This window comes from Sciurus vulgaris (genome assembly GCF_902686455.1).
Source record: "Sciurus vulgaris genome assembly, chromosome: 2".
NCBI classification, from domain to species: domain Eukaryota; kingdom Metazoa; phylum Chordata; class Mammalia; order Rodentia; family Sciuridae; genus Sciurus; species Sciurus vulgaris.
In genome coordinates, this window is record NC_136462.1 from 173,044,615 (window position 1) to 173,059,305 (window position 14,691).

The 14,691-nt window shown below is 38.1% G+C and overlaps 1 protein-coding gene and 1 pseudogene across 10 annotated transcripts in view; one reads left to right on the top strand and one right to left on the bottom strand.

Moving 5' to 3' along the window:
* Window positions 1-14,691, top strand: part of GPCPD1 (glycerophosphocholine phosphodiesterase 1) — a 59,186-nt gene continuing 44,495 nt past the window's right edge. For 3 of the 9 annotated variants that reach the window (XM_079129087.1, XM_079129089.1, XM_079129092.1), the window contains exons 1-3: window positions 2-197; window positions 5,938-6,014; window positions 8,142-8,238. In XM_079129087.1, the coding sequence (XP_078985213.1) occupies window positions 5,966-6,014; window positions 8,142-8,238 (146 nt within the window). In that variant the 5' untranslated portion in view covers window positions 2-197; window positions 5,938-5,965. Of the gene's footprint in view, window positions 198-2,639; window positions 2,661-5,937; window positions 6,015-8,117; window positions 8,239-14,691 lie in introns of those variants that run through there. The other 6 variants (XM_079129085.1, XM_079129086.1, XM_079129088.1 and 3 more) reach the window with 5 other exon arrangements.
* Window positions 10,623-12,094, bottom strand: LOC306653725 (axin interactor, dorsalization-associated protein-like; annotated as a pseudogene). The gene is made up of 2 exons: window positions 12,074-12,094; window positions 10,623-11,928 (listed from the first exon to the last, which is right to left on the bottom strand). The product of its transcript is annotated as an axin interactor, dorsalization-associated protein-like (transcript).

A 14,691-nucleotide genomic window follows, 5' to 3' on the forward strand; every position in this document is an offset into this window, starting at 1 on the left:
ATGGGGTGGCCTGGCCGTTTGGTCTGGAGCAGCTGAAACCGGTTTGAGCGGAGGCGCTTCCTACCGCTCGGCGCTGCCGCGGGTCGCCTGGAGGAGCGCTGGCGAGGCGTGGACGGCGGGCGTCCGGCACCTCGGCCCGCGGCCCTCGCTCTCCGGCGCGGCGGCGGCGCGGACCCGCTGACCCCAGGACACGGCAGGTAGGGCTGGCGGGCCGGGCGCCGGGTGCGGGCCGCGGCGGCCGCTCACGTGGCAAGCCGAGGCGCAGGGCAGTCCGGGCCGGGGGCGCGGCGGGGCGGGGGGCGCCGGGCCGAGGGGCGGGCGGGGTCCCGCGGCTGCGGCCGGCGCCTCGGCGGCCTTGACGTTCGCTGCGGCAAGTCGGTGGTAGGAGTACTATCCCGCTTTTGTTCGCGACCACGATTCCGCCGGACTGTTCAGTGCTTAGTTCCCTTTTGAAACATATGCGGCCAGAATTTATTATAGAGCATAGGACCACCAAGAATATACACAGTACTAAGTTAAGGAACAAAGAAACACAAAATGCAGAAGTCCCTCGGGTCCCGCTTTCCCACAGCAGTCCCCTCTCCCACCGCCTCTGTCCCTAAGTAACTCAGTGTCTTGACAACTGTTTCCCCCCCCCCCCCCTTCCCACCAATTGCCTAAAATTAGTGACCACGGAAAGAAAACTCAGAGTGGCAGAGTGAGCATTTGATGTGGACTAAAAGTCTTGGGCTTGCTTGTGTAACTCAGTTATTCCGAGGAACCACAGTGCCTTACTTTACTAGGAATATTCCTATTCCAGGAACAGTCATCAGTGCCCTCGATAAAATTTTGAGGCTGTTGTCCTCCTCTTCTCTTAAGCTTTGCTTATTCCAGAGCTCCCCAAACCATCATGCTGACTTTTCGGTGGAAGCCTCAGTCTATTGGGCCCCTTCCTCCCTCACGCACTGCCTAGTTGCAAAGGAAATCTGGCATGAATTGTAGATACTTCTTTCACCTTGAGGCAGCTGTTGAGTCTTATGTAGTGCCAGCATAGAGGAACTGATCAAACCAAGCAAAAGCAGGATGTTTGGATGGAAGGGTGTTTTCACACTCCTTTCTGTCTCTCCCGATTTCTGCCGTGCTCCTACCAACTTACTCTACCTCTTAATGCTGCTCCTTCTATTTGCTACATTTCTAACAGTTATTACATAACTGAGAAAAATACAAGCTATCAGTCTGTTTCCTATTTTTAGTGCTGTAGATACAAATAGCACAAAATCAACAGAGGTAGAAGTGCACAAAGCCTAGTTCATTCCTGGTTTAAGATCTAGGCATTGGTTCTATACAAAATTTAAATCTGCAAAGTAAGACATAGGAAAATGGGCTAAAGAAGTGATGACCACAAAAGAGAATCCATAGTGAATAAAATTTGATACATACAAAAAGTAGATTGATGAAGCAAATTTTGTGTATAACTCAAACAGGAAAAGTGTATGAAATGCATAACAACATACATGTTATGAAAGTGTATGAAATATATATCAGAAAATGAAGTGGAAAACATTCGGAAAATGTTACTGCATTGTTTAGAAATTTGATTTGCAATTATTAATGTAGCTTAATGAAATCTTCAGAAATGCTTCCTAAATAAAAAATTGACTAATATGTACATATTTGATTAAAACATTGACTTAAAGTATGCAGAGGTCAGAAAAGTGGGATCATGATATCCTTCATCAAAAATAACAGCTATTAATGTAGGGATTTCATATGTTCTTTTACTGTAGCTAGTTAAGAGGATCAAAGTTGTTGGAGTCTAGGAAAGAGCAAGGCTAATTGGAAACAACTTTTTATTCCTTGAAGAATTTTGAAGGAAAACATTCTTTTTGGCCAGACTTACACACTTTAGCTAAAAATATCTGACGTCAGTTCACCTCTAAACTAAATGTTCCTGTACTTTGGTTTGCTTAAATCTTCCTTTTGTTTCCCAAGCTGATGAACTGGTAAAGTCAAGTGTTGGGAAAGTTTGTTTGACAAAAAGAATACCGTAAAGTTTATTTTGACAGGTAGTGTGAACTCTGAAATTTCAAAAACTCCAAGTTAATTATAATATTTTGCTAAAGTCTCCAGTTTTAAAAATGTTAAAATAGTTTTAAGTACTGCACAAACTCTTGGATGAGAATGCTGTTTATCTTTTAAAAGTGCAGTTTTTAAAAAAAAATTTTTTTTAAACAAAAAACAAAAACAAAACCTGTCTCAAGAAGTGTAGTCTGTTTGTGAGGTAATAAGTGAATTGGTTAAAATAGCTACATGGTCAGCTCGTGTGCCTACAGTTACTAGCATTTTTTTCATCTTATTTTTGTTTGCTGTTTATCTGGAAGACCTCCCCCTCCATGTTGGGATATTTTTTGTTTGTTTGGGAGAGGAAGAAGTACCAGTGAGTATGTAAATTTTGTGGTCCACAGTAGATCTGTTTTTTACTTCGTCATTGCTGTTTTGGTGGTAGCTGGGTGCCAAAACTGTATGCTTCAATCCTGCACCAGAATTTTGGCCTGTGTCCACGATCAAGTAAACTGCCCTCGAAGCAGCTCTTCAGGTTTTTTTATTTGGTATGGTATTTATTTTGGGGGGATGAAAATTTGAACTAGCTTGCTTGGTTGACTTGTCAATTCAAGTGGAAGGTGACGCTTTGTTGACTTTTGGGGAGTTTTTTTGGGGGGTGATTTTGTGCTGTGTATATAACTTTGTATAGTACATTTACTGCAGCTGTTTACTGCCAAGTTACTATAGCCACTTTATTAAATCAGCTGATTTATTTCCCTTTTATTTATATACATTTCCTGTTTGTCTTAATGTATTAGAAATCTAGAGATAATTTTATACCAGTTATTGGTTTTAAGACATAGAAATAGTTACATCTGATTCTTCTTAACTTGGTTGAATTGGTTTTTTAAAATTGGTCAGCAGTTAGCTATCAACTGTGTAATCATGTAGATGAGATTATCCTTAGTTGAGAAGTGTGGCAGTAAACACTGAAAGTACAAGTTATAGTTTAAGATTGAGGTTGACTATTCAGCCATTTTGTTGGATGATGAGGTTTATGCTCTCTCTTAAAATTAATTCAGTTGCTTAAAAGTCAAGATTTTCTTTCTTTTTTCTCTAGCTGTAAGTTTTCTTCTTGGTATGGTAGAGATGTTCAATTAAATGTAAGATTGCAGTGCTTCAGTGAACCATTTTATTAGAATAAAATATACTCTTAAGGTTATACTCAGATTCATATCATGTCATCTTAATAAGAATTATTATTCAGATAACAAACTAATGAGAGGGTGACAATCTAGAGTTCCAGAATTGGATGTATATACTTTAAATTGATGGAGTTTACTCTTAGACACAGAAAGTAGAACCATATAGCTTGGAAATTATTTTGATCAAGGACAAGTTTTCTCCAGTGCAGTCTTGAATTTACTAACTGAAATAGTAGAGTCATCAAATATGGAATTCTTTGTCCATGTACATCATGACCTAACAGTATTTTACATATATAAAATATATTTTCAGTACTATATTTTATAATTGATATAAATGTGATGATATACAGTTTGTAGCTCATATTGAGCTCTGACTCTTGATCCTGTTTAACAGCTCTCTATAGATATTATAGGTCAGGTTTCTGAACTTCAGCCCTATTGATATTTGAACCTGGATATTTACGTGAAGGGCTGTTCTGCGCACTGTAGGGTATTTAGCAGCGCTCCTGGCCTTTATCCTCTAGACTTTAGGAACATCCCTCCCAGTTGTGACAACTAAAAATACCTCCTGATATTGCCCGTATTCCCTAGAGGGCAAAATTGCCTTTAGTGAGAAACACTGATAATGGATCTGTCTCCCTTGACTTGGAGATGTGGTTAACTGTTGGATAGCAATATTTATTAAATGACCATTGTAGAGTTATGTATTTGTTCAGAGGGAGGGAAAGGGAGCAGAGAAGAAATAGAGGAATGAATAGCTATAAAAAGTACTTTAGGATTATCTTATAATTTATAGATGTAAATGAAATTTAGGTGGTTCATTAATGGAAATGATGCAGAATAAAGACATTATGATTCTTTTAGGAACTTTGATGGATTGGTATGTAAAAGTCTTGGAGGTGTTGGAGAAGTTATATAGAACATGATGTGTCCTTATGTAGAGTATGTTTTTTAAACTATGCGGCTATTTATGTGTGTATGTATTTACATATGTATGTATTAATATATATGTATGTATTTAAAACTATTTCCTGTCTTCCCTCAGTTGGTTAAGGAGGAGATGACTTATTTGAGAAAGGGAAGAAAGGAAAAAATGAGAAAATGTGCAAAAAAAGCAGTAAAAGACTCAAAATCTTAGAGGTTTAGATTTCTATAAATAATCAAAGTGATTCAAAAAATCACAAAGCTAAGGAAGAATATTCTAGTTGACATAAAATGTGTTACTTGGAAGAGATTTGGAAGCCAAAAGATTTGTATGTACTTAAGTGTGTGTGGTTTTTGTTTTGTTTTTTTTTTTAAACTGGGGATTGAACTCAGGACTTGTGGCATACTAGACAAGTGCTCTGTCACTGAGCTGCGTCTCCAACACTTGTACTTACGGTTTTGGTTTTGTTTTTGGTACTGGGAATTGAACCAAGGGTGCTTAACCACTGAGCCACATCCCCAGCCCATTTTATGTTTTATTTAGAGACAGACAGGGATGCAAGGTTGGTTCAACATCAGGAAATCAATAAACGTAATTCACCATATTAATAGACTTAAAGTCAAGAATCACATGATTATTTCAATAGATGCAGAAAAAGCATTTGATAAAATATTTAGAGACAGAGTCTAGCTAAGTTGTTGAGGGCCTCACTAAATTGCTGAGGCAGGCCTAGAACTTTAAATCTTCCTGCCTCAGCCTCCCAATCCACTGAGACTACAGGTGTGCACCACTGTGACCAACACTGTACTTATGATTTTAAATGAAGTTGATAACTAGAGAAGAATGGCATGGATGCAGGATCATTTAGAATCAACAGAATTGAAGTGGATTGTGTCAAAAACTCTAAATTCGAAGCTTGTAGAACTTGCTTAATAATATGGTTAATAAAGAGAAAATCAGATTATTATTTGTGGGAAAGGGTTGTTTTTCTTAAATTAGTTACATTGTGTCTTAGAAGCAGATTCTGAAACTTGTTGCAAAAATAACTAGTTTGTGTCAGTGAGAGATACTTTTCTTTGGTTGTTTCCTTGTTATTAAGTTCACAGAGCAGTGTGACCTGTAACCCCAGCAACTAAGGAGGCTGAGGCAGGAGGATTACATATTTGAGGTCAAGTTCAACAGCTTCACAAGACCTTGACTCAAAAAATAAAAAGGTCTGAGGATGTAGCTCAACATTAAAGCATCCCTGGATTCAATCTTCATTATCTTACACTCTGCACATCTTAAAGTAGAAGACCTCCCGAGTCAAACATTTTTCTATTTATAGTCCCCTCCCCACTACCACAACATGAATCTGCTCAGGAAAGATAGGTTGAATTCAGAACAGCTGCTTATCAGACGAGAAAGTATATTGCAGGAGACACTTAACTCCTTACAAGTTTGGACAGTTTTCTTAGCGATATTTAGGTAGGTACATCTTCCAGAAAAGGTTCGTTAAATCGTGTTAGATACTTCCCAATTAATGCAGTCGTTTTATGTATAGGGACTGTAAAATGAATCTTGTAGTCATAGTTGAGATTCATTTTCATTTTTTTGCTTTTTGACTTCTTTTCCTCTTAAAATGACTTTTTGAAAAAAATTAACTAGTATAAAGCTCCAAAGACATTAAATATTCTGTTAAAAAATGGAAACAGTTCCTGGATTAACTTGTTTTGTGATGGTGACTATCTAATGTTAGTGGTTTCATGTACTGTAAGTGACAACTTTTCTTTTTCTTCTTAGCAAGACATCCTAAAATAAATCCATCAGAATGACACCTTCTCAAGTTACCTTTGAAATAAGGGGAAATCTTTTACCAGGTATTGTAAATTTTACCTTAAAACAATTTTTAAAATTAAATGAGCATTTTTCTTATCTAAGTTATTTTAAACATGGAGTTGTTATTAGAGTGGTCCTAATTTCTAGACGAAAATATCTATAACCTTGCCTATCAGAAATGTCCTCTGAGAACAGTAAACTCTTGGGGAAAAACCCTCCTCGAAGTCTTATTCTCATGTTTGAGAAAAGCTTTAGATTCATTTAATTTTGCACAGAATGAAGATGGTTGGGCTGTGATTTTTACATTAACATGAAAATGAGGGATAATATGTTAGCTAGTACAAGAAGCTGGTGAGATATTTGGCTGAAATAATTTTTTTGGGTACTTGTAAATTATCTTTTGGTCTTATTGTATTTTTTGCTGTCTGTGGAAGCACTGTGAGATAATTTTTAGTTTAGATAGCATATCAAAACAGTGCTACACCTGAGTCGCGGACCTCCCTATTTCATATACTCTGGATATACTGGCCACCTTTCAGTTCCTCAAATCTGCTATGTTCCTTCTCCTTTCCTCTTGAATTTTTCTCAAATGGTTTCCTCTGTCTAGATCTCTGTCCCACCCCTCCCCTACCTCTTAACTCTCACATTCCACAAGGTGAGGACCCCTGCAAAATTTTCTCAGGTTGCTGGCACTATTTTGTAGCATATTCTAAAGAGTTTATAGAATCACTTTAGTAATTTTGTTTGTAAACAGATTGTAAGCTCTAAAAACATGACCTTGTCTTATTTATGTCAAATTCCTGCACCTAGCACAGTGCTTGGCACAGACTATGAATATAGTAAACATGTATTCAAAGAATAAATTAGTGACTCACTCTATATCTAACATCTTTGTACTAGCAACCTTCATGGCAGGTGGCAAAGTGTGTTGTGTGTGTGTGTGTGTGTGTGTGTGTGTGTGTGTGTCTGTCTGTCTGTCTCCAAGTTCATGTTCTTTGTCAAGATAATCTGGTACAGCTCTTCCTCTGGGTAGATTTTGCAGATTGAAGTCATCTGGTGTATTGACTCTCCAGAGGACCAAGTGCTCACCTCTGATCCCGTGTGTAGCCTCCTAGAGAGGAGACAGCAGAACTATATTATACCCTTTAAGGGAGTTGTAGATAGGCAGTTTTCGTTTGAAGGAGCTGGCCACATCAGGCAAGTAAACGAACCACAGAATTTCAGCTTTATGAGGGGAACACATTCTCAGGAACCAAGAAAGGAGATAATGGTGCCTATAAATGTAGATGATTCTGTAGGTGGGAAGGAAGAAGTAGAGGGACAGGGAGAGGGTATCGAGGGAGACCCCCCCCCCCCCCCATAGCATCCCATCATCTTGATTTCCTCTGTAGCACATTCTCTGCTGAATGTGGAGAGTAGGAAGGGCAGGGAAGGATAGTTAGAAAGAACAAGCAGTAAAAAGGGAAAGAACAAGTAAAAAGAACATGTAGGGAGTCCCTTTGCAAATATCTTTAGTTAGCAATCAAGTCTTTGTATTCTTTTAAAAATGAGGGCCAGTTGAAGAGAGAGGTGGATTTGTTTTAGTAAAATGTTTTCTTTTTTCAGAAGTGTATTCCCAGGGAATCAACAGAAAGACAAAGTAATACTGCAGGAGGGAATTGGTAAAATGCAGGCATACCATACAGGAACAAAGTGAACCACTGATTCTCGAAGTTTAATTATTTTCCCTTTGGGATACACCATTTTGGAACAAATAGTAGGAGCTTGTTTTGAACCAAATTGGCATTTGGACTCAATTCATTTTTTTTTTCCTTTATGAATTTTAAGTACATTAATTCAGAATGTGTTGATATAAGTCAAAAATTTCTGCACACTTATATCTAAGAAATTATAGACATCTACAAGCCTATACTGGATAGCAATATAGTGACTTTTACATTCTATCAATGAGAAGTGTTCAGGTGAAATAATAGTCATTATTGGAGTGAGGAGTACTGGATTTTTCCCCGTGTCTTTGTTTTGAGGGTTTTAAAGTTACATTGCTGCTGTCTTCTGACTTGGTCAAAGGACACACACCCAGTTGAACTAGTGCAATTGATTAATCTTGTTTCCTAAAACTGAAATTTGAAAATTTTTCTACTTAGGAAAAGACTCTTGTGTTTCTTTAGGTGAAGTTTTTGCAATATGTGGAAGCTGTGATGCTTTAGGAAACTGGAATCCACAAAATGCTGTGGCTCTTCTTCCAGAGAATGAGACCGGTGAAAGGTAAGCATGGCAATGTCAGATTACAGAGTAATTGTGGCATTCACTTTATAGATGTAGGGACTGCTAAGGTGCTTTACATATACTTTTTCTTTCAGTTTAATTGTCAGAATATCACATGTACATTATTTAAGGAGTGAAATAGTTTTACAAAGTTTTTGTAAAAAACAGGTTTCTCTGTTCCTCCATCTCTTCCTCTCAACCATGTAAAATTCTTGACTGGGTCTTTGGATACTTACCATCATATTCCTAAAGAGCAAAACTGAAGCATTATCTTTTTGCCTTCTCAGTATAACTTTTTTAAATTCTGGGGATCAAATCCTGGACTTCACACATTCATGTGCTCTACCCCTGAGCTATATCTCCAGCCCTCAGTTTATATTCTTGATAAGAGATCTAATTAATTTTGTTTTCACCTATGAGATTATATTCTTGAGAAGTATAAGATATTAATTAAAAAGAGTAGAGAGTGGAACACACACTTAGATAGCTTAGCTAATATAAAGGAATGCAGCATTGAACAGCATAGACACAGTAGGGTGGGTAAAGGGGAATCTGGGTGTTGGTCACCAATGTCCAGTTAACTAATGTTGGGCAAGTCTGATGTCTCAGCTCATCTACATAGTAAAGAGGTTAGACTAGTAGAAGTCAACAGAGGTGGCCTTTATCCCACTTCTTGATATTTGAAAGTGTTATGCATTGTCATAAATAGTGTACAAATACATCCAGTGCCACTAAATAGAGAAATACCAGCTAAGCCAAGTGCAATGGTGAATGCCTGGAATCCCAGCAACTCTGGAGGCTGAGGTAGGAGGATTGCAAGTTCAAGGCCAGCCTCAGCAACTTGGTGAGACGGTGTCACAATAAAAAATGAAAAGGACTGGAGATATAGCTTAGTGGGAAAGCATCTGTGGATTCATCCCCAGTACCAAGAAAATAAAAATAAATAAGAGAAAAGAAGCACCAGCAGAGGTGATTATTTAAGACTCCTTAGGCTCAAAGTTAATTTTCCCATAAAGCAGTGCAACTAAAAATATGGCCTGTTTATTTCTTTGTTTTAATTTATTTAATAGTTTTTATTAACATTCATCTAGTAAACTGAATTGACCTAATAGACAACGGAAAATAAAGACTAGATCTCTTGAAGTGCAGGGGCTAAAACAACTGTTACTTGTTTTAAAAAGCAAACATTGGATGGTATGACTAGGGTTTACACTAGTTGAAAAATAGGCCAAATATTGACACTATATTCCCCTCATGCATTGTTCTTCTAAAATAGTGAATATTAAAATATGTGAGTGCTACATCTAACCCACAAAAGGCACTCACAAATCTTAATGTACAGTGTATCAATTATCCACCTCATGTACTATGAAAGTTTTATTTATGTCTCATCATTAAGTCAAAGGTAATGTAAATAGTCAAATTATAATAGGCTAATGACCTGCATAATTTCATATGGATGAATGTCCATATATCTAAATAGGAAATAAATGGCAATCCTATATACCTATATTAAAAAAAAATAGAATATCTTTCCGGATTTTGCATACTCTTCACTTTTTAAAGATGAGGTACACAGGTTTTGAGGTTTCACAATCTGTCAGAAAAACAGCAGTTATTCCTACAGTATCTCCTTAGTATCTGACCCACTTATTTTTAGATGACATGATTTAGAAGACATATAAACCCATGAAAAAATTTGCAATTATTCTGAGATGGTTTCAGTGTTAACCCTAGAATCATTATTGGAAAGAATAGCAATGTGATGTAGAAGAACAACTAATCAACATTACTAAAAATATGCTTACTTTCAGAAAAACAATCTGGTCATCTGGAAAAAAATCACAGCTACAACTTGGGGAACACTCCCATGTAGGATACTGTTCTGGCCAAGGCACACGATTTCTAAGCAGAACTATCAGATCAGGGTGAATTTAGACCGCCTCTAAGGAACAGTCTATAAGATAGACCATAACTGGTCCAGTTCCCTTCAAACCATTATCTGGTACTATCCTTACCCACTTCAAAGTTTGAAGTTAAACTATGGCATATATATATACAATGGAATATTACTCTGCCATGAAGAATGATAAAATTATGGCATTTGTAGACAAATGGATGAAATTGGAGGATATCATGCTAAGTGAGATAAGCCATTCTCAAAAAACTAAAGGACGAATGATTTCGCTGATAAGCGGATGAGGACATATAAGGGGGGTTAGGAGGGGTTAGTGTTAGGGTTAGGGTTAGGTGTAGGGTTAGGGATAAGGAGGGTGGTAAGAATGGAGGAAGGAAGGACTGTATAGAGGGAAAAATAACAGAATGAATCAAACAATATTGCCCTATGTAAATTTATGATTTTTAATTAAGATTAAAAAAAAGTTTAAAGTTAGTTCAAACAAAAGAGTATATTGGAGCAAAAGTGAGCAAATGTGTAAACTCTAGCACATTCTTTTTGCTGTGTTAAGTTTGAAGATGAGCATACTTACTATAGCAGTATTGTTCCAGGAAGCAGGGTAGGAGGAACAGTGGTAAATTGGAAAACACTATTAATTGCACAAGTAATAGAAAAGTAAAAACATGTTTCAAAATCTACAATCGACCTGTATCCAAAGGAGTCTTATACAACAGCGAGGTGCTGGACTTTAGTTCTGTGGTACATCTTTGCAATGGACTCACTGGCCTATGGGTACCGCTCACTTCCTGCCTCCTGAGGGTGAATATGCTACACAGAGCTATGATGGTTTCTACTGAGTGGTAAAATTCACAGAAGTTCCAGATTATTCATATCACAATCATTCCTTGTGCAAAGTTTGATGTAGATGAAGATAAAGTGGTTACTTGGTCATTAACTGCAATTTCTTTCTTTTAAAGTCAGTGGGTTTCTTATATAGTTCTATTACAATTGGCCCAGGTTTAATCTCATCCATCTCCATGAAAGCAAAACACTTGGTGCTGGTAAGCCTTTTTTTGGGCTTGCAGTGTTTGAATTCAAAGAAGATAGCTGCACCTTTGGTTAATTTTTCAGTATGCTTCTGGAGTTCAGTGTCCACGTTAAAATGAACATATGTATCTTCTTTTCTTGAAGCCACAGGAGTATCTTGCACAGGAGTTAAATCTGTGCCATTCATATCCTTTACACTAACTGTGATATATGGATTGATACACCGTCCGGCGTCTTTCAGACCAGTTTTCTCAGTCCTGATAGTGAGCAATGTCATTCTGGGTTCTGATGGCAACTTTGGAACTCTAGCAGGAAAAGAATCAGGAGACCGTGCTCCAGCACCACCTTCTTCATCTTAAAATTCCAAATGCTCTTCCTCTCCAGGTGCTAAAATTCTTCTTAATGGGACAGGTTGAACATTAAGTGAAAATTCTTTATTATAGGTGAGAATATTCTTTAGAATTGGTTCTAACTTCTTCAGGTCCTTCAGTTTAAATTCTTCTTGGGACTGTGTGGATGGACTACAAAGCTGCACTTTGCAATTCCAAGCATGTTGCAATTTTGCCTGTGGTTTTCTTTTGCTCGTCTGTGAATTCAGAATTATTGTGTTGAGCTTGGGCCTCTTTTTGTAAATGTCTTGCCAATATCTGATACTCATCTATCGTCTCCACCAGCTGGCCCCAAGAGTCGAAGTCGGCGCCTCTCCTAAAACTGGCGCCCTAGCGCTGCAGTAGACTCTGGGTCACCTCCAACGTGGTGGGTCCTCACCCTGTCCTCTCCTGCCCCTACCCTAGCAAGGCAAGGCTCTAGGGCACCATCCTCCCTCCCCAGGCCTGATCCCAACATGAATAGGGTCAAGGAGGAACTGCTAAGGCCACCACCGCAACCCACCGAGGAGCCACCCAAGCCCATTTTGCCACCACAGCCAAACTTTTTCTCCACTGTTTTTTTAAGTAGAGTTCTATTGGTAGATGGTAGTTGGTATATATTCCTTATTAGATTCTCACAGAGGAACAAGATACTTATTTCTTTGAAGTGACCATTTTTCTTTGATTTTTCAGATCAGCCATTCCTATCTGAAGTGAAACCTTATGTCTTTCTGAACTTGTTTCCAAAACACCTCTGCTTGTCTTGAGCTGATTTCAGCCTTCCTAGTCAAAGTGATGTATACAGAATGAGACAGCACTTACCTACTGAATCTTAAGGGACCAGCCATTTATACATTGCTGATGTACATTGAAATAGAGTTGAGTCGTATACAGCAGATAGACAGTACTTCACAGGGAAGAAGGAAGTGCTTTTCCAAGAGTATAAGAGAGTCTACTTGCCTTCAGATGACTTTTTTTGTGTTTAGAAGTATGGCATATCTTTGGGATTTTAATGTGCTCTACCTCTAAGGCCTCTGTGTCCCTCTTGTTCATATTTTCTTTAAACTTCTTACTAGCTTTTGTCGCCAGATGGTAGCTAGAGCTCTGTTGGAACTTTTTGCCTACTTACAGATCATTTCAAGGTTATGGTATTGTTTCCTAAGAAGGGTGAAGATGTGAGTCACTTATGATTTTATTTGCTCTTTTTGGGTATTTTGTAACACTTTGGGGGTGGATAGAAGGGCATTTCAACCCTGTACTCAATCTCATTGTCCTTTTTCCTGAAATTTAATCAGAATACATTCAGTCTTGAATTCACTGAACTCATGAAATAGTTCTGGTTCTTTTTTTAACTTAAGCATTTGGTTCAAGAAGTGAGGTAAAAAGACTTGGCAACTTGCTTTTTCCATTTATTTAGTAGTTCTTAACCAGGGGATACAACAGAATCACTTTTTTAAAAATACACATACCTAGATCCTGCTGCTAGAGACTGAGAATAGTGGATGGGAGAGGAACACCAGAACATTTTTCAAAGCTTACCACTAATTCTTCTGTGCACATCTGGGGTTAGTTCCATATACTCTGGCTGACTGGATGAGATATTCCTGGAAATCTCCCCTGCCACCCACCCTTTTTTAGTTGTTTTGTAGCAGCAGAAATGAGTTAATGAATCTGCCTGAAGCCCTCTGTTGAAAAGGATTCTGAGGCTTATCAGGGGAAAAGTAAGGGTACCCGTGTAGAGTATTTGCTGTCTTTGTTTTGTAGCAGTGATAGGCAACTGGCCGTATACATTTGATTGGCCTGTAAAATTTTGTAAGTTCTATGTGGCTAGGTATCACCTAAGATCCATGAAGTTAGAATCTCCGAGGGTGGATCCTGGGCAGACAGGTGTACACACAGGCATCATTTGGAGCTGCAACTACACATGCTGAATATGATTGGGTAATGGGCTATGACAGTGGCACTCAACCTTAAGTGTTCGTCAGAGTCACCTAGAACCTTGTTAAAATACAGATTATAGGACCCTTAAGCTCAGGAAATAGTGCCAAGAGTTAATAAAATGGATGGCATCAAATTAAAAGTTCCTGCACAGCAAGAGTAACAGTTAGGAATGTGAAGAGACAACCTACAGGATTGGAGTAAATCATTGCTAGCTATTCTTCTGACAGAGGATTAATATCTAGAATATATAAAGAACTCAAAAATTTTTATATCAAAAAACCAAAATAACCCGATTAATAAATGGGCAAATGAATTAAACAGATACTTCTTAAAAGAAGAAATATAAGTGGCCAAAAAATATGAAAAAAATAATGTTCCAACATCATTAGCATTTAGGGAAATGCAAGTCAAAACTACACTGAGATTTCATCTTACTCCACTCAGAATGGCAGTCATCAGGAATACAAACAATAATACACACTAAAGAGGATTTGGAGAAAAAAAGAACACTTTTACACTGGTGGTAAGATTGTAAATACTATGGAAAACAGTATGGAGGTTCCTCAAAAGAGTAGGCATGTGACCCCCATATGACCCATCCGTACCAATCCTTGGCATTTATCCTAAAGAACTAAAAATCATCACACTACAGTGATACATGCATACCCATGTTTATAGCAGTGCAATTCTCAATAACCAAACTATGGAACCAGCCAAGGTACGCATCAGTGGATAAATGGATAAAGAAAATGTGGTGTATATACACAATGGAGTTTGATTCAACAGTAAAGAAAAATGAAATTATGTCATTTGGAGGACATTGAATGGAACTAGAGACCATTATGTTAAGAAAACAAGTCAAACTCAGAACATCAAGGGTCATGTATTTTCTCTCTCGGAAGCTCGAGAGGAAAAAGAAAGATGTGTAGTGGGGGGAATCTCTTGAAAATCAGAGATCAGTAAAGGAAAGGGACCAAGGGGCTGAGAAACAGGAAGGGAGTAGGGAAGTGCTGGGGGTGGGGTGATATTGGTCAAATTATGTTGTTGTGTACATGCATGAATATGTGACAAAATCTCATCGTTATGTGTAATTATAATGCACCAATTTAAAAATGTGAGTTTCTAATTCAGTAGGGCTGGATGAGGCCTGAGAATTTGCATTCACATGTTCCCAGCTGATAATGCTGTTCCTAGGACTCC